This window comes from Mustela erminea, chromosome 2, assembly GCF_009829155.1.
Source record: "Mustela erminea isolate mMusErm1 chromosome 2, mMusErm1.Pri, whole genome shotgun sequence".
NCBI classification, from domain to species: Eukaryota; Metazoa; Chordata; class Mammalia; order Carnivora; family Mustelidae; genus Mustela; species Mustela erminea.
In genome coordinates, this window is record NC_045615.1 from 57,461,170 (window position 1) to 57,483,273 (window position 22,104).

The 22,104-nt window shown below is 36.9% G+C and overlaps 1 protein-coding gene across 2 annotated transcripts in view; it reads left to right on the forward strand.

The window, feature by feature from the left end:
* The window catches only part of METAP1 (methionyl aminopeptidase 1), a 66,739-nt gene that overhangs the window by 36,903 nt on the left and 7,732 nt on the right, over positions 1-22,104 (forward strand). Inside the window, exons 3-9 of one of the 2 annotated variants that reach the window (XM_032332968.1) lie at positions 4,788-4,900; positions 6,041-6,101; positions 10,400-10,491; positions 11,694-11,777; positions 14,330-14,468; positions 15,964-16,095; positions 19,389-19,532. In XM_032332968.1, coding sequence (XP_032188859.1) covers positions 4,788-4,900; positions 6,041-6,101; positions 10,400-10,491; positions 11,694-11,777; positions 14,330-14,468; positions 15,964-16,095; positions 19,389-19,532 — 765 coding nt within the window. The remainder of the gene's footprint in view (positions 1-4,787; positions 4,901-6,040; positions 6,102-10,399; positions 10,492-11,693; positions 11,778-14,329; positions 14,469-15,963; positions 16,096-19,388; positions 19,533-22,104) is intronic. The other variant, XM_032332969.1, reaches the window with a different exon arrangement.

Sequence of the window (22,104 nt, forward strand, 5' to 3'; positions counted from 1 at the left end):
GTCCTACAGGAAATGAAGAGCCATTACAACCTATACTCCAAGAGAATTCAACAGCTAATGTACCCTAAGTAAAAAGATCATAATTATTATGCTTTAGACTGAAACTATTTGCATTTTACTCATTGCTCTACTGTTTACTATGGTGCCATCTTTTAAATGGTGCCCTCTTGGATCTTTGGAGATGGTTTTCTTAGTGGGTGAGCACTGTCTTGATCCCTTTGGGCTGTGCTGGATAGAGACAGCCCTCAGCTGGCCAGCCCTGTATCTTTCATATCCTATTAAATTGAACCTGACTACATCCACTGGGGAGGACAGTCCTAGAGGAGGAAATGGTGTGGGGAGGGTTGGTATCTAGGGCTAAGAGGAGTATCTGGAAAGGGATCAGTAGAAAAGAATATTGGGCTGGCAAGGAACCAGGCATATTAGAACTAGGCATCTCTTATTCCAAGAAATAATAGTGAGAGAATATATAGCATGCAGTTCGTTTTATGAAGATGTTATACTCAGCCTTTTTCTTTTTAAGATTTTCTTTCTTTATTTGAGAGAAACAGATGTAGCGAGAGAGAGCAGGAGCAGGGAAGAGAAGGAGAAGCAGGCCTCTTGCCTAGCAGGGAGCCCGATGTGGGACTAGATCCTAGACCCTGGGAGCAGGACTTGAGCTGAAGGCAGATGCTTAACTGACTGAGCCACCCAGGCATCCCTCTTTTTCTTAAAACTATAATGTGTACTGATCTGTAATTAAATTCCTGATTTATATTTATATTGGTGCAGGATATTAGTCTGTCATTTGCTTTTAATATTTTTGCCTAGTTTTGGCATGAGAGTAATCCTAGACTCATGAAATGGAAGATGTTCCCTCCTCTTTTCTTTTCTAGAAGAGATTGTGTAGAATTGGTATTATTTCTTCTGTAAATATTTGGTAGAATTTACCAGTGAAGCCATCTGGACCTGGAGTTGTTTTGATTGCAGAAGCTAATCGGGCCTTAGGAACATTTCAAGTGTGAGTTAAAGAAATGACTCAAGGGCAGAATTTACTTTTCATGTGTCCTAGGGAAGAAGACCGGTTAGATTGCAGAGCCCTTAAAGGCACACAGTGTTGACTGTTGCTGGGCACATACTGCCAACATGTATCTCCTGTCAGAATGCACACAGTAGCATTGGCTTTCAGTCTTACCTGTAAAAGTTGTAAATGATAATACAGTAGGTTTTAGTTATTACTGTTTTTAGTTTATCACTGATAAAATCAGTATGTTTCTTTGTCACCTTTGCCTCCAATAAAAGGTAGGAGGAGCACTTTAGAAGTACCTTTTGAATTGCCAAAAGTATGATATGAAAACTCTATTTAAAAAAAAAAACCCAGGGGCACCCGGGTGGCTTAGTGGGTTAAGCCTCTCTGTCTTCGGCTCAGGTCATGATCCCAGAGTCCTAGGATTGATCCCCACATGAGGCTGTCTGCTCAGCAGGGAGCCTGTTTCCCTCTCTCTCTCTGCCTGCCTCTCTGCCTACTTGTGATCTCTGTCAAGTAAATAAATAAAATCTTAAAAACAAAAACAAAAACAAACCCCAAACCTTTTTTTTTTTTTTTTTAAAGATTTTATTTATTTATTTGTCAGAGAGAGAGTGAGCGAGTGAGCACAGGCAGACAGAATGGCAGGCAGAGGCAGAGGGAGAAGCAGGCTCCCTGCCAGCAAGGAGCCTGATGTGGGACTCTGATCCCAGGACTCTGGGATCATGACCTGAGCTGAAGGCAGCTGTTTAACCAACTGAGCCACCCAGGCGTCCCCAAACCCCAAACCTTTAAGTAATTCTTTTTATTCTACTTCTCTATTGCTCCGAACCTAGTATGCTTGATTTTTGGATTGCAGACAGAAGGTGTTACGTAATCATTCAGAACTGGTTCCGCCAAGCTTTGTGAGCATGGATTACGTTAAACCTTACCTCCAAAGTGCTAAAATTATAGGTTTGTTACAAGGATTAAATAAATCCACATCAAGTGCTTAGCATGTGTATAATGCCTAGTAAGTGCCCAACAATTGTTTAATAATTGTCTCTGCAAGAACTGATTCAGGATTTTGAGCAGAAGATCCTGTCCCAGGCAAAACTGAGATGGGTGCAGTTCTGTATCCGCTGACTAGGAGGGGGCCGCCTGTGCAGGACCTTTTCAAGAGTGAAGCCTGTGTGTGCAGTGCTTTGGGTCACACCTTGTGCATACCGGTTACTCTTTGCCGCTACCTGTGGTGTACCTGGCTGGTCTTTTTGCATTGAAATGTTTGAAAGACAGCTACAGAGGTTTATTTACACTGTCCTGTGTTTTTAGTCTTTTGACAAAGACCAATTAGTAAATAGTTTTGTTCCTAACCCCCCAGTACAATTCATGCTTACTAGGTAGACACTGTTAATGTGTCTAGCATTGAGGGTTAGAGCAAACTGATCCTAAAATGTAAACTAACTTACTTTTGAAGTGTCAATTTCCCTAAGTAAATTATACCTGGAGATTAGAAAAGAAATAGCCATCATTCAGTCTTAATTTATTTGGGTAACTTTGAGTTATATTATCTGTTGGAGATCTGCTTTTTTTTTTTTTTTTTAAAGATTTTATTTATTTATTTGAGAGAGACAGAGAGAGAATGCCCACAAGCAGGGGGGAGGGCAGAGGGAGAGGCAGGCTCCCTACTGAGCAGGGAGCCCCATGCGGGACTCGATCCCAGGACACTGAGATCATGACCTGAGCTGAAGGCAGACGCTTAATGACTGAGCCACCCAGGCGTCCCTTGGAGGTCTGCTTTTAATTCTCTTTTGAAAATAGACTTTGGAAGAGCCTGAACACAGATCATCAGGAAGCTTTGAAAGATTGCACATCTCTTCTGCTCCTTCCACACTCCCTACAGTATGTCAGACCAAAAAGCCTACATCTTGTTTGCTGTTCTGTTCTAGGTTTCAGGTGAAAATTAATCTTGAAGTTTATATTTCAGACAAAGCACTTGATGTAACTGATAGCTGAAGCAGGCATCCATTTGCCTGCATTTTGAACTGTTTTCTGAAATGTTTGACCCTGGGGGTAATGAATGGAGTCTGTTTTTGTCCTGGGATGTGTAACAGTTTTCCTATTGACGTTCATGTCCTCCGGTGGCTTTCTTGAACTCCAGAGGGGAGAAAGATCTCAAAATCAGGAGCATGACAGAGCTTTTCTTTTCCTTTGCTCTTCTTATTCTTATTTTCTAGTCTTACTCTTTTCTATTCCTTTCCTTTATATATAATACTATAATTGCATTCCAAAGTAATGTAACTACGACTACTTTGCATTTCTGACCTGTAAAAGTTGTAAATCATACAGTAGATTTTAGATTGTCACAATTTTTAGTGATAATTACAAATACTTTGCATTTCCAAAGTAATGTGACTGGACTGGCTGTATTTTTGCAGTCTTATCCATTGTGCTTCAACCACCTTTCAATTCCAGGTTGACCACGGGCTCCGTGGAGAGGGCATTTCCCTGGGAGCCAGCATTGCTACGTGTCTCTGCTCTTGTGGGCCATACTGCCTCAGTTTCTTCCTCTATAAAATGAGGAGTCAGTTAGTGTCGATGGTCTTTTTGTTGTTGTTAACTTGAGTCATCATGCTGTATTTGTCTTGCCTAGAACTTACTGATCTTAGCAACTGGAAGTTTATACTTCCAGTATAAAGGATCCCCTTCACTCATTTCACCATTCTTCTTTAGCCTAACACTGTGTGAGTCTCTCTGTTCTCCCCAATTTTGGATATTTAGATTGTTTAAAGGGGGGAGTTTTATTTTCCTTGCAGACCTCAGAAATTTTTGTTTGAAATCTGACTTTGATTTGTTTTTTAAATTTTTTAAAAATCTGACTTTCAAAAGCTATGATAACTTAACGGTAAACAGGAGAGAAGACCAATGTGCATTGGGAGATGTTCAGGTTGATTTGATATAGGAGGGGTTTGAATTGCTGTTATGTAAAAGTCTTAGGTTACTTTTATTTTACTTGGTGGATGAGAGGTGCAGTTAGGGTGCTGGCATCAAACAACATTGAGGGTCTCTTCATATGCAAAGAAGTCAGGTGCATTAACATTTTGTATTAATAGCTAACCTGGCAAGAGTGAGTGTGTGTGATTCTTAATTTTTCTACCGAGTTTTCAGTAATTTTCTATTGATTGTTCTCTCCTCTTATCTTTGACTTCCCTACTTTCTTCTATTTCTCCCTTTCTGAAAAAAGGCATATGATGACTATAAAATTTTCAAAACATTCTGAAGTACTAGTCTGAAAGCTACTTGTCAAATAAGTGGGAAATTTTTATTTTTTACTTTAAATTTGGTGTGGAACTATTTAGAGTCTGTTCTTTCAGTAGGAGCACAGAATCCATTTGTAACATCTGCTCTCAGTTGGGAAGTTTTGCCTAGGCTTAAGATTTTATATTTTCAAAAAAAATGGGCTTCCTATAAATTGATACTGTGGAGAGAATACATTTAGCATTTTCTTGGAAAAGGAGTTCTCTGAGCTATTCCAGTTTGATACTGTGTAAAATCTTGGAATATGTTTAGCTTGGGTCTTTTCTCCCAAGACAGTGAGATCTTTGAGGAGTCATAGGGTTGTGAACATAGCAAGAAAGCAGAAGCTTTGATGATTTCGGTTAGTGTGGAAGTTTGTTAGATTTTTATGCCTGGGCTCTGTGGCTTGGTTTCCAAACAAGTGATAGTTCAAGTATTCTTGTCCTCAATAGCTTGACAGCTGAAGTATTTCTTTCTCTTTTTTTCTTGTCTGTCTACCTCCTAGAAGATGAAAAGGCCAAGCGAGAAGTGTCTTCCTGGACTGTAGAAGGTGATATTAACACTGATCCATGGGCAGGCTATCGATATACTGGGAAACTCAGACCACATTACCCACTGGTGAGTAAATAAGGTAATAAAAATTTTACATTCTTTTTTTTTTTTTTTTAAAGGTTTAATTTATTTATTTGAGAGAGAGAGAGAGAGAGAGAGAGAGAGGATAAGCAGGAGGAGAGTGAGAAGCATACTTCCCACTGAGCAGGGAGCCTGCTGTTGCTATCAGTCTCAATCCCAAGATCCTGAGATCATGAACTGAGCCAAAGTCAGACACTCAACTGACTGAGGTGCCCAAAATTTTACTTTCCTTTTAACAATTTTCAGAATTTTCAGTTTCCTAAAAATGATACATGTGTTTTGTATTACAGTTATTAATCACACAATCAGGATCAAATTTGCATTCTAGCTCTTTAGCTTTTATGATGTCGTACTTGGAATTTAGGATAATTGACAGTCATGGACAAAGCAGAAACAATTCTAAGTGAAAGGCTTAAAAACGTTTTAATCTTAAAAAAATGAGGTAGAACAGATATTTTCTGCCCCGCACAGTAATAGTGTATATTACTATTTTCTTAGTGTTTTTAAAGCAGGATATATATCCACCTTAATTTAGATACAGCTTTTCTGCCACTCCCACCCCTTCCTATGGTTCTTGGCAGGTGGACCTCAACATAGGAATTGACTTACATTGACATCTGTTTGCCATCCTTAAGTATTTAAAAACTCTTTACTGATGGTTTTCTTTTTATCAAAGGAGTGTATCTTTTATTTTTAAATTTGGAAAAATACAAAAAATATGAGAAAGTTTTTTTAATTCTACCTGCAGAGGTAATGGGAGCATATTGATGTAGATATACTTTGAGATATTATTTTATTACTGTTTTTGGTTTGCTAGTTTGTTTGAAGCAACAGGGGCATGTTGCTGTCCATGTCATCTTAAATCCTAACTTGTCTGCTCTCCTCCTTTTTTAAATATCCTCAGAAAGGGAGTGGCGTTAGCCACTAGGAAAGGAAGGCTTAGTCTTCATGAAATAGATACGATATTTAAGATGTCATTTAAAACTTGTTTTCCATTTATATTTATGAATGAACTTTTATCTTTAGTGTCTTTTCCCCTACTTTTTATCTTTGTTAGTAAATTTTAATAATGAAAGTTACTTCCAGATTTGAATTGGTTTTAACTAACCTCTTTGATGCTTTTAGATGCCAACAAGGCCGGTGCCAAGCTATATTCAAAGACCAGATTATGCTGATCACCCTTTAGGTAAATTCTGTGCTGATTCTTCATTTTTTAATTTGTGGGCTTGGTGACTACTGCAAAGGAAAGCAGGTGTTTGTTTTGTTTTTTTTTGTTTTGTTTTGTTTTGGGTTTTTTTGGATAGAAATTTTTCAGTGCTGGATTTCCAGTAAATATAAACATGTTTTTCTGAGACACACTAGAACATTTGCAACAATTAAAGTTTCTTTCCTTCCTTTAGAAATCTACCCAATTCTGAAAACATTGTTTATGTAGCTGCTAGTGGGTACATTTAACATAATGTATTTTGTGGTGTTCTGTCAACTTCTAAATTAAAAAATTGTTTTGATTTTACCATGCCCTCCTACCTTAATTATGTACTATCTATTTAGATAAAAAACAGCTTGTGGAGGCCTTGATTAAATGCCTAACTAAAGACTCTGGGCTGTAGCAGTAATAGAAATAGTAGTCAGGATGATTGATTCTATAACTGGTACTTATTTTTTCATGACTATGTGTCAGGCACCATGCTAAGTTCTTTACGTGTATTCCTTTCTCCATTTAATACTTCGACCACCCCTGAGTTGGGTTCCGTGATCTTCTCTGTTTTATAGATATTGATAGTGAGGCACCCAGAGAAGATAATGTAATTTGCAACACAGGTTAGTGGAGCGGTCTGATTGTAGGGCACACATAGCTTCAGTTGGACTGTGTGACATTACTGATTTTTCATGTCTAAAATGTTGAGTATCATTCTTTTTCTGTGGTTTAATCTACTAAGCTAAGCTACCTTTGCTTTGCTTTGTTCTCTAAGAAGTGGGATGTGTATTAACTTCTTATGAATATAATTTTATTTTTTTTAAAGATTTATTTATTGATCTATCTTAGAGATAGAAAGAGAGAGAGTGCATATAGGCAGTGGGAGGGGTAGATGGAGAGGGAGAGAGAATCCACAAGCAGATTCCCCAGCTGAGCACGGAGCCATTGTAGTGCTCAGGGTCAATGTCCTGAGATCTTGACCCGAGCCAGAAGCAAGAGTTGGCTGCTTAACAGACTGAGCCACCCAGGCCAGGTGTCCCATGAATATAATTTTAAAATTTTGTTAAATTCCACAATTTCAGATGAATTGAAGGACAGGACAGTCTGAATGAAAGAACATTGTTAAGGATGTATAATTTCATTACTTAATATACTTGAGTATGGTTTTAATTTGTGTTTTAAAAAAAAAAGATGAGGTAAATTCTAATAGGATAAAATGTTATACAGTGAAAATAAGTCCTATTCCCCATAGGTAACCAGTGTTAACAGTTTCTTGGGACACTTTCTAGGGATATTTTATGTGTATACGCATATAAATATCCCACCCCCACTTACACACAAAAGGGACAAACCGTATACACCTTTTCACTTTTTGCCTTGTGATATTCTCAATACTTCTTGGAAACATTCTGTATAAACCCATATAAACCCACCTCTTTCTTTTTAATGACTGAGGTATATTCCATTATGTGGATGCATCATAGTTGGGTAAGCCAGGCCTCTTCTAATACATGGCTAGTTTATTTTCAGGTTTTTACTTCTTAAAATTTGACTGCAGTAACTGTTCTTATAATTACATCTTTGTGAATATGTGAGAGTATTTCTGTAGGTTAATTGGCTAAAGTGAGTGAGTAGAGCAAAGGATGCATGCATTTTTTAATTTTGAGAGTTATTAGAAATTTCAGAGCTTTTTGCCATTTGTTACTCTCATTAAAAACATATGGGGGTTTCTTTTCCTATATTCTCCCTTGTATTGACTCTTGCCAAGTTTTATGATTTGTGCTAATTGATACTGAAATTTATATTCTTAAATTGTAAGGTTGAGCATCTTTTTATATGTTAAAGGTCATTTTTATTTTTTTTCCTCTTGATCTGTCTGTTCATATTCCTAGGCTTCTCCCCCTTAGATTTGTAGTTTTTTCTATTCTGAGTTGTAAGTACTCTTTGTATATTAAGAAAAATAATCCCTTGATGTATATGCTATAAATGTTTTTTCCCAACTGAATATTTACATTTTTGTCTTTGTAACATTACATTTATGACAGACTTGAAACATTTTTCCATAATAAAATTTATCAGTGTTTTCTTTCAAGGTGTCTATGGCTTGATGAACCAGAAAGACCTTTCTGGTTTAGATATTATAAAAAATATTTTTCTTGTCTTTTTTTCCACTGTTTCGTGGTTTCACTCTTTTTGTGTATGATAAGATTTTTGATGCTTTTATCATTTATTATTAGGCGTTAAACAGGGATACAACTTAGTTTTTCTGTCAGAATATCTGGTTGTCATATCAGTAGTGTTTAAGCAAATCAGTTGTCTTTTAATTGATTGTAAAATGCAATCTGTATCTTTATAATTAATTCTTACATGTTTGGGTTTGTTTTTGGTTTCTGATCTGTTTCATTGACTGTTTGTCTAATCATGTGCCATTGCCAAACTCTTTTTTTTTTTTTTAAAGATTTTATTTATTAGAGAGAGGGAGAGCAGAGGGAGCATTAGAGGGAAGCAGGCTCCTGCTGAACAGAGAGCCTGATGTGGGGCTTGATCCCAGGACCCTGAGATCATGCCCTGAGCCGAAGGCATTAACTCAACCCACCAAGCCACCCAGGCGCCCCACCAAACTCTTTTAATTATTATTGCTATATAATGTTTTAATACTTGGTAAGCCTTGTTTTGCCACCTTTCCTCTTTTTTCATAATTTTCCCGAGATTCTTGCATGTTTGCTTTTCCATGTGAAATTTAGAATCCGTTTGTCTGGTTCCCAAAAATATCCTGTTGCCATTTTTCTTGGGATAGCATTAAATTTATAGATTAATATTGGAAGAATTCACACCTTTACAATATTGAGTGTTCCTACCCAAGAGTAGGGTGTTTTTCTCCTTTGTCTCCTTCTATGTCTTTTAGTGGTGTTTTCAATAGTTTTGGGTTTTTTTTGGTTATTGTTATTATTTATTCCTAGATACTTTATCTTGTTTAGTTATTCTTATGAAGAGTATCTTCTGTATTTTGTAGCAATGGTTTATATGTGGGAAAGTTAATTGACTTTGATACATTTATCTGATATTCTGCCAACTGCTGCATTCTTATTTGTAGTCATCAGATATTCCCTCGTTCTAGGGTCACATAATCATATCTAAAAGTGGTGAGGATTCTGTTCTTTTCTTTCTAGTTTTATACTTCTTATTCTTTCTTCTGTTTAATTGCATTTGTTAGTGCCGTCAGAACATTGTTAAATAATATTCCTGACAAGTGGGCATTCCATGACGATGGTTCTTAGCTTGAGATTTGTATTTGTCATGTTAAGGTGTTAGTTGGTCATGTTATCAGAATTATCTTTGAAGATGATCATTTATCTTTCCTCTCTTAATCTGTGGCTCTGATGAATTATATTAATAGATTTGTTACTATTGAACTATCCTTGCCTTTCCACTGTGAATCTCATTTAAATCATGCTGTATTTTATGTTTTTTGGATTCTGTTTGATAAGACTTTATTTGGGATTTTTAAAAATCATTTATAAAAAAGCTTAGTTTATGGTTTATTATATTCCCTTTTGTCAAGTTTTGAAATAACCATTATATTGACTGTGACACTTTTCAAATGTATGAATAATTTGAACTAAGCTAGTTTTATTAGTTAAGATTCTTAGGGCAAAATTTTTCAAACTTTTTTGACTATGACCTAGGATGAGAAATGGATTTTATAACATGATTGTGTGTGTGTGTGTGTGTGTGTGTGTGTGTGTGTAAATTAACAAACATTCCATAACAGCTTTTACTCCTGTTCTATTTGATTTAGTCTAATATTTTCTGTTCCATGTATTTACTTTAAAAAAATGTTAGTTGCTACAGTTTGAAAAACACCAACTTAGGTTCTTGTTTAAAAAAATCAATGAGTATAATAATTCATCAGTTGTTGGTGTATAATTGCTTCATTAGTTGATGATCATGACAGCAATTTGTAAATTGTATAGTACTATTTAGTGTGAATCATTTACTGACCTTACCAGCGTATTGCCTGTCACGTGATAAGTATCCCACATTGACTGATCTCTGATCTGGGAATTTATTCTTTAGAATTCTTTCTTCTGTTTGTTTAGCAAATTTTCTTTTCACGTTGGAAATATTTTTAAAAAATACCTGACCTGGACCCTCTAAAATGATGAGATACCATTGTGCGAAGTAATGAGACTTGATGATTATTGTTTTGTCAGGAAGACAACTATGCTAATAAATACTACATTTGTCCATTCATTTTGTTTTTTCTTACTGATTCTCTTTTTCAGGAATGTCTGAATCTGAACAGGCTCTTAAAGGTACTTCTCAAATTAAATTACTCTCATCTGAAGATATAGAAGGGATGCGACTTGTATGTAGGGTAAGAGTTACTTTTTTCTCCATGTGGTAAACTATGTTTAAGTGGACATGGAGTAATTAGACATGAAGTCAATGATTTGTTGATGTATAAAGGTAGTAGTTGTTATATTGTTAGACTTTGGCTAGCCATACTTACTTTTCCTTAAACTAGTGTTAGCCTATAATTTTATGCAGCTGTTGTTTTCTACATCGATAGCTTGGATAGCCTATTTGAAAAATAATATGGCAGGTAATCTAGCTTAGTTGGCAGTCAATTTTTTGACACTTTTTTTTTTTTTTTAAAGAACCAGGTATTTGTGGTATTTTGGCAGTCAATTTTTTGACACTTTTTTTTTTTTTAAAGAACCAGATATTCATGGTATTTTGTCATTTTATTTTCGTGAGTCATCATAACAATAAGGTAAAGTTTAAGCCTTTATATAACTTTAAGTTAAAGCCTCCGTTAAAGCCATGAAATATAGTAGCCCACCCTTATCTGTGGTTTCGCTTTCCATGGTTTAAGTTATCCGTGGTCAACCACGGTCTGGAGGCAGTTGATCTTTTTTCTGATGTATTGTCAGAATACATTAGTACCCTAGTGCTACATCACAGTGCCTGTGTCATTCACTTCATTTTATCTCATCATGACAGCATTTTATCATCTCACATCATCCCAGAAGGGTGAGTACAGTATAGCAAGCTATTTTGAGAGAGGGAAATCAAATTCATTTAACTTTTATTAGAGTATATTGTTATAATTATTCTATTATTGTTATTAATCTCTCACTGTCATTTATAAATTAAATTTTATCATAGGTTTATATGTGTAGGAAGACATAGCATATGTTGGTTTTGGTACAGTCTGGTACTGGTTTCAGGTGTCACTAGAGATAATGGGAAGCTGCTGTAACTAGGAAGTATAAAAATGGGAGAAGACTTAACTTCCACTAGTTGATTATTGTTTAGATTCCTAGGATATGCATTTTCACTTAGAAATCAGGCATGCTTACTTATTAAGCTAGTTAGCCCAATTTTATCTATATATTTATACACACACATCTGTTGATTGATGGACATTAGAAATGGAAATGGTTTTAAAAATGGAAATTCAAGATTATAATATTTAGGGTACGATTCTCTCACAAAACCCAAGATAGTACAACATACAGATTCCTCTTTCTGTTTCATTTCTTCTTGAATGTATTAAATATTTCTTTTTTACAGCTTGCTAGAGAAGTGTTGGACATTGCTGCTGGCATGATTAAACCCGGTGTGACTACTGAAGAAATAGATCATGCTGTACACTTAGTAAGAACTCTACTTTTGAAAATGTTTTTCACATTATTAGATGCTTTAGGCTTCTAAAAATTAAGGAAACTTAAGTTCTAAATGTCAAAAGTAATGTCTAAATTAACATAGCTAATTTGAAAGCAGATTCTTGCTTTATTTCAATATAGAAAATATTTAAGTCTTTATTCCCATTTTTAAGTATCTATGATATTAATGTCAGAGGTGAGCTTGAAATATCTTGTTTCTGAAATCTCACATTTTATAATGTTTAGTTTAGTTTTTATAAAATGGTAATTTTACAGATTTATAGTGCTTTATTTTTTTAATGCTAGTGCTTTAAATAAACCATGCCACTACATACATTATGTATTCTGGAATAAAGAAGAATACAACTTCTGAAACTAGATTAGTAGAAAAATGTTCCCTTTCATATCTATAATAACAAAGTAGTAAATAGATCAGTGTTTGTACTAAATACAATAAAGGGTATCTTTTTTATAAAGATTGCCTATCCATCATGGAGAGACCTTAGTACATGAGTAGTAATGAATGCACACATTATATGAGTAGATTGTTCACAAGAGAAGAACAATAATTAGTTAATAAATCACAGGGAAAACTAATTAAACCTCCTCTGGTAATCAAACAAAAGCAAATTATGAAGACCTACTAAATTAGTTCAGTATTTTAAAGATGTTTATTTCCACTGCCTTTATGGAGATGAAGCTGGTACTTCTTTACATGGTGGTGCTACTGTAAACTGGGACAACCTTCTTGAAAGGAAATTTGACAGTGTGTCTTGAGCCATAAAAATGTTCATAAAATTATTTATTAATTAAGAGAGAGAAAGTGCACGCCCATGTGTGCAAATGAGGGAGGGAGAGAGGGAGAGAATTCCAAGCAGCCTCCTTGCCCAGCACGGAGCCCAGCAGCGAGGCTCCATCTCGCTGAGATGCTGAGATCAGGACATGAGTCGAAATCAAGAGTCAGATGTTTACCGTCTGAGCCACCAGGCACCCCAGCTGGTAAAATTTTTTATTAAAAAAAAACTACAAATTCTGATTTGGGGAAATTGTTCCATATATTATAAAATATGTAATATGCAGTAATAGCATTTTGTGCGCTTTTGATAGCTCAGGTGCTCTTTATAAATGTGTGTGTGTGTGTGTATTTATTAGAGATTGAGCGTGTGTACAAGCTGGGGCGAGGGGCAGAGGAAGAGAGAGAAAGAGGCTCCCTGCTGAGCAAGGAGCCCGATTTAGGCTTGATCCCAGGGCCCTGGGATCATGACCTGAGCAGAATGCAGGTGCCCAGCTGACTGAGCCACCCAGGTGCTCCCAGGTGCCCTTTTACATGCTGCTTTTACTAACTTATTTAATCTCTGCAACAGCTCCATGAAGTAGATATCACTGTTGTCTCCCTTGTATAGGAAAAGAAACTGAGGAAGGGGTTAATTAACTTGTCCAATGTTAGACACAACTCATAAGTGATGCAGTTGGCATTTTTCGTCAAGACAGTTTGCTGTGTAAACTATTATTTATATTGGCTGTGAGAAGTATAAGAGTATATCATTAAGTAAGGGAAAAGTGACAGGAAAGTAGTTATTGGTTGTAACATTTTATGTAATTGAGGAAATTTAATTTAAATTTTCCAATAATAGTGGAATTGGCAGTAAAATTTTGGTGTATTTCACAAATCATATTATATACAATTATTTAAAAATTACATCTAAAGACTGTGTGGCAGTATGGAAAGAGAAAGCATGTATGCTATAACTCCCACTGTGGAAAAATATCCAAGTAACATAAGATTCATTAAGGAAAACCCAACCGTTTTCTTAGACATTCCTTTGTTGTTCGTAGTGATTAAAAATGTATCTGAAAGTACTTTATCATCTCTTAATTATGTTGGTATTCCTTTTTTGGTCACAGGGATATAGGGTTGTTGTATAAGATATTATAATTACATTAAAAGTCCATGTTAATATTTTCTTTAGGAATTATCTTTTCATTTTAAATAATATATTTTTAATAAAAACTAGTTAATTCTAAACTAGAATCTTCAGATATATAACATTTGTATTTGTAAGTATTCCACATTAATATGTGAATTTGCTTTTCTTTTGCAATTATTAGTAAACTGGATTGCATAAAGCCTGGTATATATTGTTTAAGATGACATTTACTACTATTTCTAAAATAAAATACTAAGTTCATTAGCAAAATTAGCATTAGCATCTGTGCAACATATTTTTTCACATTTTTCAAATTTTAAAACCTGGCTAATTGCAGTGTCTGGATGGCTCAGTCTGTTGAACATATGACTCTTGATTTTGGCTCAGGTCCTGATTTCAGGGTCATGAATTTGAGCCCTACATTGGGCTCTGTGCCTATGGAGTCTGCTTGAGATTCTCTTCTTCTCCCTCTGCCCCTTCCCCCACTTGGCACACTCTTACTCTCTCTCTCAATAAATAAACACAATCTTTAAAAAAATCTGGTTAATTGCATATTGATTAATTTTTTTCTTTTGCTCATTCCAAATTATTTTCTCTGTATTTTACTTTATTGTAGGCATGTATTGCAAGAAACTGTTATCCTTCTCCCCTGAATTATTATAATTTCCCAAAGTCTTGTTGTACTTCAGTGAATGAAGTGATCTGCCATGGGATTCCAGACAGACGGCCCTTGCAAGAAGGTGATATTGTTAATGGTAAGAAATATGTAAGTGTGACTTTTATCCCCATCAGTGAAACAACAGCAAGGTTTTGGACATCTGATAGTGACTTCATTTTGTTCACTTTGTTCCTGTCTTGACTTACCCTTATTTTGTATTTAAATGTAAAAGAAATATTAAATATATGGAAACTTTTTTATGATTTTAAGATACTGCTTTTAAGATACTTCTAGTGTATGTTTGGTACAGCATGAATTTCTTTAATGCCAGTTATCGTATGTGAATGACAAATAGGTGAAAGATGAGTGAAATGTGGAAGTAATGTTCATTCAACTGGGGTATTTTCCCCCTTTTCCTTTTAGTCCACTGATGATTTTGAAGAGATCAGGGCAGGTTTTCTTACAGATAAGTTTTTAGTAACGTCTGAAAACCCTAAGAAAATAGCTAAAATCCTACAGAAGTACAGAAGCCTTCCTTGATGTAAAAAGTTCAGAATGTGGCTCTGAGGACCACTGTGTTAAGCTATCTTGCAAGTGCAGAGGAAGGAGCTGCCAAGACATTTCCCTCTGGGATTAAAAGACATAGCGACAAAGAAGGCATCCCTAGATGGTATTTTTAATATTGATGAACTTGGTCTCTTTAGTAATCAGATATCTTCAAAGGCTTGTGTATCAGATCGGGAAGCATGAGCCCAAGTGGTGAAGGCACCGGGGATGCAGTGCCCGCAATGCTGGCTGGGTGCAGTGCTAGAGACAACGGACACCTCTTATTCTGGTTATAACAGTCAAGGGTCTGTTTATGAAATGTTATAGGTGTTGAGGGGTCTGCCTGAACTCTTTTTTTTTGTACAAACCCTGTTACTTTTATTACATGCATAATGTGTGTGGTTTTTCAGGAATATATGTGTCATGTTAGCCAACACACTATATTGTAATCTTGTAGGTTGATTGAAAATTCATGGTTTAAAAATACTAATTTAATGTATACATTTAGTGTTTTATATACTAGTAGTCTGTCCTCTTAAATATGGGGACAATGGGAGGGATGAATATTCACAAATAAGGAGAAGGCAGATGAGTTTTTGAAAAAATAAATATAGAATAGCGTAAGCTTTTCTATTTATGGATGTGCTTAGAGGAGGAAAAACTCGTTGAAGATGGTAATTGAAAGTATTTTGTTTAATGTCAAAATGTAGCATAACTCTCCATTTAATGCTATTAATGTGACTTATTAATCTTGCATGAACGTGTCCTCAGTAGGTTTCTTCTGTCCCCCATGATCTGATTACTATTGTATGTATAGAAGCCCACCATCTGGCTTGTGCTGCATGACCACTCCGTTTTCTCCACAGTGAGTTTAGTTACAGGCAAGGGGTGTCTTTCAGGAAGTCACTGTAAATATCCCTTAGTGTCTGCTTGGAGAATGCAGTAATTGTCTTGCTCCTGAAACTGCTTGATGCTGCCATGTTGGAGAAGTGACTTCTATTTTGAAATAACAAATGTGGCCCTTTTATTTGTCTGTTGTTTTGCAGTGGACATCACTCTTTATCGCAATGGTTATCATGGGGACTTGAATGAGACGTTTTTTGTTGGAGATGTGGATGAGGGAGCGCGGAAGCTGGTGCAGACCACATATGAATGCCTGATGCAAGCCATCGATGCAGGTCAGTGTCTGGCACCCGCAGGAGCTGCTCTGTGTTGATGGGCCTCACCTGGCTCTTTATTGCATTCCGTGTCCCTACCAGTTCTGCCTCTACCCTAACTTGAGTTTCTTAGGATTTTAGCAGTGATGAATTTATAGGTGATTTGGGAATCCTTGATGAGGTGGACCAGGACCAGATGATTGCTTGTCATCCTTTATCTCTTCTGTGATTTATTAGCCTTTTCTTTGGCTGATAAATGCAGAGGAATGTATAGTTCTTGAGTGCAGTTTTTTTTCCTTGTTAATTCTTTTACAAGTATTACGTTCTCATAAAAAACCAAGATGCTAGGTTATGAGAGAAAAATGAATGATCTTCCTTTATACTTACCTCTTTCCTTTTTATGTCTTTTTAAATCTACTTTAACATTTAGGTTTTTTCCTACTTCTAACATTTAATCTTTTTCTCCCCTGTGTATTAATAGACAGACCACATACACCTGTATGTATGTTTTGTTAGGTTAAATGCAGTTATAGTATTGGTAGTAGTATGTAATTTAATGTTTTCTTAATAGGATCTTTATGAATTTTCCAAATTAGCATATGTATCTGCATGCATAAATCTAATCCCTTCTTTTAATGGCTATATAGTATATTCCATAGTGTAAACATTTCTACAGCTATTCCCCTACTAATTTGGTGTTTCCCAGGTATCTTGCTACTATAGTGAATAATAACTTTTTTTTTTTAATGAATATATTTCTCTAGGCTCTTGCTCAGGCTGTCTTTTTCCATGCAAACAGCTCATACAGATATTTTTGTTGTTGTTGTTTATACTTTCTTGGGAGGAGAGGGAAGGAATGGCTTATTCGGAATACTAGCAGACTGTTACTAAAAGGACAGTTTGCATGCAAACAACATTTTCGATTGAAACCCCCAACATTTTAGCTGTATTGTTTAGTATATTATCTGTACCACCCCTCACCCCCCTCCACCCCCTGCACAATAAACCTGATACATCATCAGCAAAGTATTGGACATGACCAGGTTTTTTGACAAACACATAGTTCTCTCTAATGACTTAGATTTGTTATTGTTTTGAGTCTATTTTAACATGCATGGGAGATGATGAGATTTTTACTAATAAATTTGGAGGAATGAGAAATGAAAACGTGATATTCTCAGGTGTCTGTCTATGAGAGGGTATGAGATTTCTTTTTACTTATTATTCATTGTGGATTATTTAAAATCCACAATGTTTAGTTTCTCATTTGTGGAAGTTGGAGTTGAAAATAACTTTTAAGGTTTCTGCCAGATTATGTGTTCAGTGTTTATGTCCTTTTTGCTTTTCTGTGAGTTGATTTAAGTAACCAGACAGTAAAAATGTTGTTTTATGAAGACTCGGGAATGAAACTTGCCAAGAAACTATCAGAAACCAAGGTCTTCATAACAGTAGCCAGGAAGGAACAAAAGTTGCCTGATCTCTGGAAAGTGCTATTAATAATACCATGTATATCATTCTTGCCCCCTATTTTCTGTTAACTTGGCAGCTGAGTGTGGTGTGGCACAGTAGAGAGCTTCACTCGTGTTGACATTCTCCTTCTAGGATAGGGCTTCTCAGCCTCTCCGTTACTGGTATTTGGGGTCTGAGAGTTCTTTGTTGTGGGGCCTGTCCTGTGCATCATAGGATGTTTAGCCACATTTCTGGTCTTTACCCGACGGACGCCAGTTGCATGGCCACTCCTACTTGTGACAGCCAGAAACGTCTCCGGATTTTAATGAGGTGCATCCTTGGTGTGAGAACTGCCTCGAGTTTGAGAACTGGGGAGGAATCTCTTCTCTTCTACTTGCTCATTATTTTTGAACAGGGATTTTCTTTGTTGTATATTGTGCAAAATGAGTTAAAATTTTGCTTTCCCTCCCCCACGACTGGGACTGATAGGAAGTCTCAGATGAGAATGCAAGCAAATCATTATGAAAGTCAGCATGGTTCCTCAAAATTATTAACATATCACCCTCCCCATCCCCCAAAAAAGTCCAGCTGGAACATAGAGTTAAAAGCAAGTGTATATTAACTGAAATGATTACTAGATCTATTTTCCCAGAGATTTGCTTGGCTGGAGGAGATACATTGTATCTGAATCTCAGCTTGCAAATCAGGTAGGCAGAGTAGGAGACTGTATGGAGTCTGAGGACCTCCAGAACCATGGTTAGGTTCCCCAAGAGTCTTGACAGGGCCCAGCTCCTGGGGTCTCAGTGCTAGGGGAGCGAGAACAGCAATGAGAACCACTTCATTTGTTTTAATTTTGATTGAAACAGTGGTAAAAGTCATAAAAATTAAGCAGAGCAGGAAAATGTAATAGGAAGTATCTTTTTTCTTAAGGATTATATTTGAGAGTGGGGAGGGGCAAAGGCAGAGGGAGAAGCAGTCTCCCTGCTGAGCAAGGAGCCTGATACGGGGCTCTATCCCAGCACCCTGGGATCATTGCCTGAAGCAGAGGCAGGGCTTCACTGACTGAGCCACACAGGCGCCCAAGAAGTATCTTTCTATACCATACCTGTCGGACTGTGTTCAGAGTTCAGAGGCAGCTCTGAATAATTTTAGGGTCACTTTTATGGGGATAAAGAAGCCCAGGAGAAGTAATTCTTTGAGAAATTGATCAGACTGAAACTGAGGACAAGTCAGGTTACTTTCTGGACATTCCTTTTTCTCCCAGTGCTCTCTCCTTTCTTACCTCTTCTGCTTACTTTAAAAGACTAGCACACTGGGGGCACCTGGGTGGCTCAGTCAGTTAAACATCCAACTCTCGAATTCATCCTGGGTCATGATCTCAGTGTCATGGGATTAAGCCCTGTGTTGGGCTCTCTGTACTGGGTGTGGAGCTTGCTTTAAGATTCTCTCTCTCCTGTGCCACCTCCTCTGCTGCACCCCCATCTCTCTCTCTCAAAAGAGTAGCACACTTGACCTTAGAGAAGGAGAGGAAGACATGCATGTTTTCCCTTCTTTTGTTTATTAAGAAAACAAAAGGTAAGTCTCCCCAAGCCCTTCGTACTGCACCCATGTCCTTTTCTACACCAAAGGATGTAGTACAGACAGGTGCTACTGGTTTGAATCTCAACTTCACCATTTACTGGTGGTACAGAGTCTCTGTCCCTTGGTTTCCTCATCTGAAAGTTTTGTACATAATTTGTTCACATGGAGGCATATAAAGGAGGCATGTAAAGCATTTAGAAAGGTTGCTGGCACATAGATAGTAGTTGCTCAGTAAATATTAGTTATTATTACTCTTCGTCATGACTCTTCTTTTTTCCTTTCAGTGAAACCTGGTGTTCGATACAGAGAATTGGGAAACATTATTCAGAAGCATGCCCAAGCAAATGGGTTTTCAGTTGTTCGAAGCTATTGTGGGCATGGAATCCACAAGCTTTTTCATACAGCCCCCAATGTACCCCATTATGCCAGTAAGTACTCTCCAAACACTTGGTCTTTGCTAGCCATTTATTCAACTCATATTTATTTAGACATTCAACAGGACCTACTATTTTGTACTGACTTACCTATAAGCTGTTAGACATGGACCACCAAAATGTATACTTGCTCATACCTAGCATACGTCTGTATCTTGCTCAAGTAACAGTCCAGTGTGTGTTCGCTGACTGTTGAGGGTGGTGGCAGGGCAGTTACTCTGTGATCCAGGTCCTGTTATCTTCTATCTGTCACTTCAGGATACTCTTCTAATCTGTAGATACTGGGGAGGATGGGGAGTATGTTTGGTACAAGGGGTATGTTTGGAAGGTTTTGATGAACCAGCCTGGAATTGGCATAAATCTCTTACATTGACTTTTCATTGGCAGGAATGTAGTCACAAGGCTGCGCTAACTGCAGAGGAGGCTGGGAAATGGAATCTAGCTGAGTACTCAGAAGAAAAGTAAACTAGTTTTGGTGAACAGCTAATAGCCTCTGCCATGGGTCAAGCTATCATTATTCTGATTCCTTAAATGAAACTGGTTTGATTTGGTTTGATTTCATACTATACGTCAGATACTACTATTTGTTGATATAAATACAGGGGAATAAACAGAGTACTTTTCCTCAGGTTGAGTGGTGTTGGATAGACGAACAAAGGAAGTGTGGGACAATTGATGTCTTCCAGAAAACTTTTCTCTTGGAGTGCCAGGGTATGCAGGAATAAGTCTGCTATTTAGTGCTAAAAAGGAAAACTGTCCACACTATGTGACCTGAGAAGGAATTTTATTTTTTATATATTTTTTTTGAGAAGGAATTTTAATATGTATGTATGAGTCATTGCAATGTAGACACTTGCACACAGCTTCCTGTGCTTCAGTTTTCTCGTCTTGAACAATAGGGAATGGCACCTCCCTGAGAAGGGTTCCTAGGAGTGAGACAGAGAGTATGTGGGGAGCCCTTAATGTTAACTTTTAGAATGATCATGATGAGGATGATGATATACATTATTTCATTTGATCTAACCACTCTGAATAATTTCTTAGCCTTATTTATTTATTTATAAAGTTCCACTGGGTGTGGAGCCTACAATGGGCTTAAACTCATGACCATGAAATCAAGACCTGAGCTGAGATCAAGAGTCAGATGCTTAACTGACTGAGCCACCCAGGCGCACCATTAACCCTATTTTAAAGAGCAGACTGTGAAGGAAGAGAGAAAGAAAGAAAGAAAGATTGATTATTTGCTTAGGGAAGTAACTTTATTTATTCAGGTTCACACAGACTAGTAAATAAATTATAGGGCTAGGATTGGTACCTGGGTTCTTTCTAGAGACAGTCTTTATTTCTGTACTTTGTGCTGCCTGGTGAGGACTGGAGTAGTTGGAAGCAGGTCCTGTGAGAGAAATACGGAACCATTGAAATTTGGTTCAGTGGAGAAGATGAGGAAGAACATTCCAGGTATAGGGTATCATGAGCGGATGCTTGAGGTTGAGACTGAATAGAGACAAGATAAGCTGGGGCTGAGTATTTTGTGTTAAAAGCTAGCAGTAGGCAGTTCCAGACCGAGGATATTTGACTTCATTTGCAGGGATTTGCAGAAACATTTTTGAGCAGAATGACAAGGTGAAGTGCTATTTTAGGAGGACAGGTTTGACAGTGGTATCTAGTACGTATTGCAGGTGTAAGCGACTCAGGCTAGCCAGCCTGATGCACAGTTGCTGCAGTTGAGATGTGAAGCTGGAAAATCCTAGGTGTCAGTAGTTGTGAAGAAAAGGGAAATGAGTGAGAAGCCTCTCAGCGGGAGAAGCTGGGGAAGTAGTTTAGAGCACAGCATTTGATATATATCAACAAACATTTACTAGCAGACCACAGAGTTCTTATTTAAGCTGTGAATTGTGCTTGAAATAAAAATTAGCGACAGAAAGTAAGTTACTAACTTAATTCCTTCCTGGGAGGCCCTGTAGTGGTCCAATGTGCATTCCATTAACAGAATGGAAGTAACTGCTGTGATTACAGTGATACAGGCGTAGGTTTGTGTATATGTGTGTAAAAAGAGCGTGTGCAGGGGAGGGGGTGGAAAAAGTCCCTTTATTTACTGAATTGACAAACTCAGGTTTAGATATGGATTATATAAAGAGAGACTGAAGAAGATAGAATTTATGGGAGAAGGGGATATGGGTCAGTGATGATTGTGCCCGTAAAGCACATAAAACCATTTAATTAGTAAAAAAAAATGATTCTAGAAAAAGAAGCAAGGACCAGGCATGTACTTGTTTCATAAATTTGAGACATTTATGAAAAGTCCAGTGTAAATTGGGTTTATGTAAATTAGAATAGGTTGTGATCACTTTAGGGAAGTGTAAAAGAAAACTGTCTTTGTAAAGAGGAGACCTTTTGAAATGTAAATGATCCCTGCTTCGGCTTGTCGTTCCATATTCCTAACAGACTGTAGGTGAAACTAGGAAATTTTGTGTAACTTCCTTCCACCCTCTTTATGTAAGAGAAGTCCTTGTTAGTTTAGATGATGTCCTTTAAGTCATCATGGTTGGGAAGTGATGATGATAAT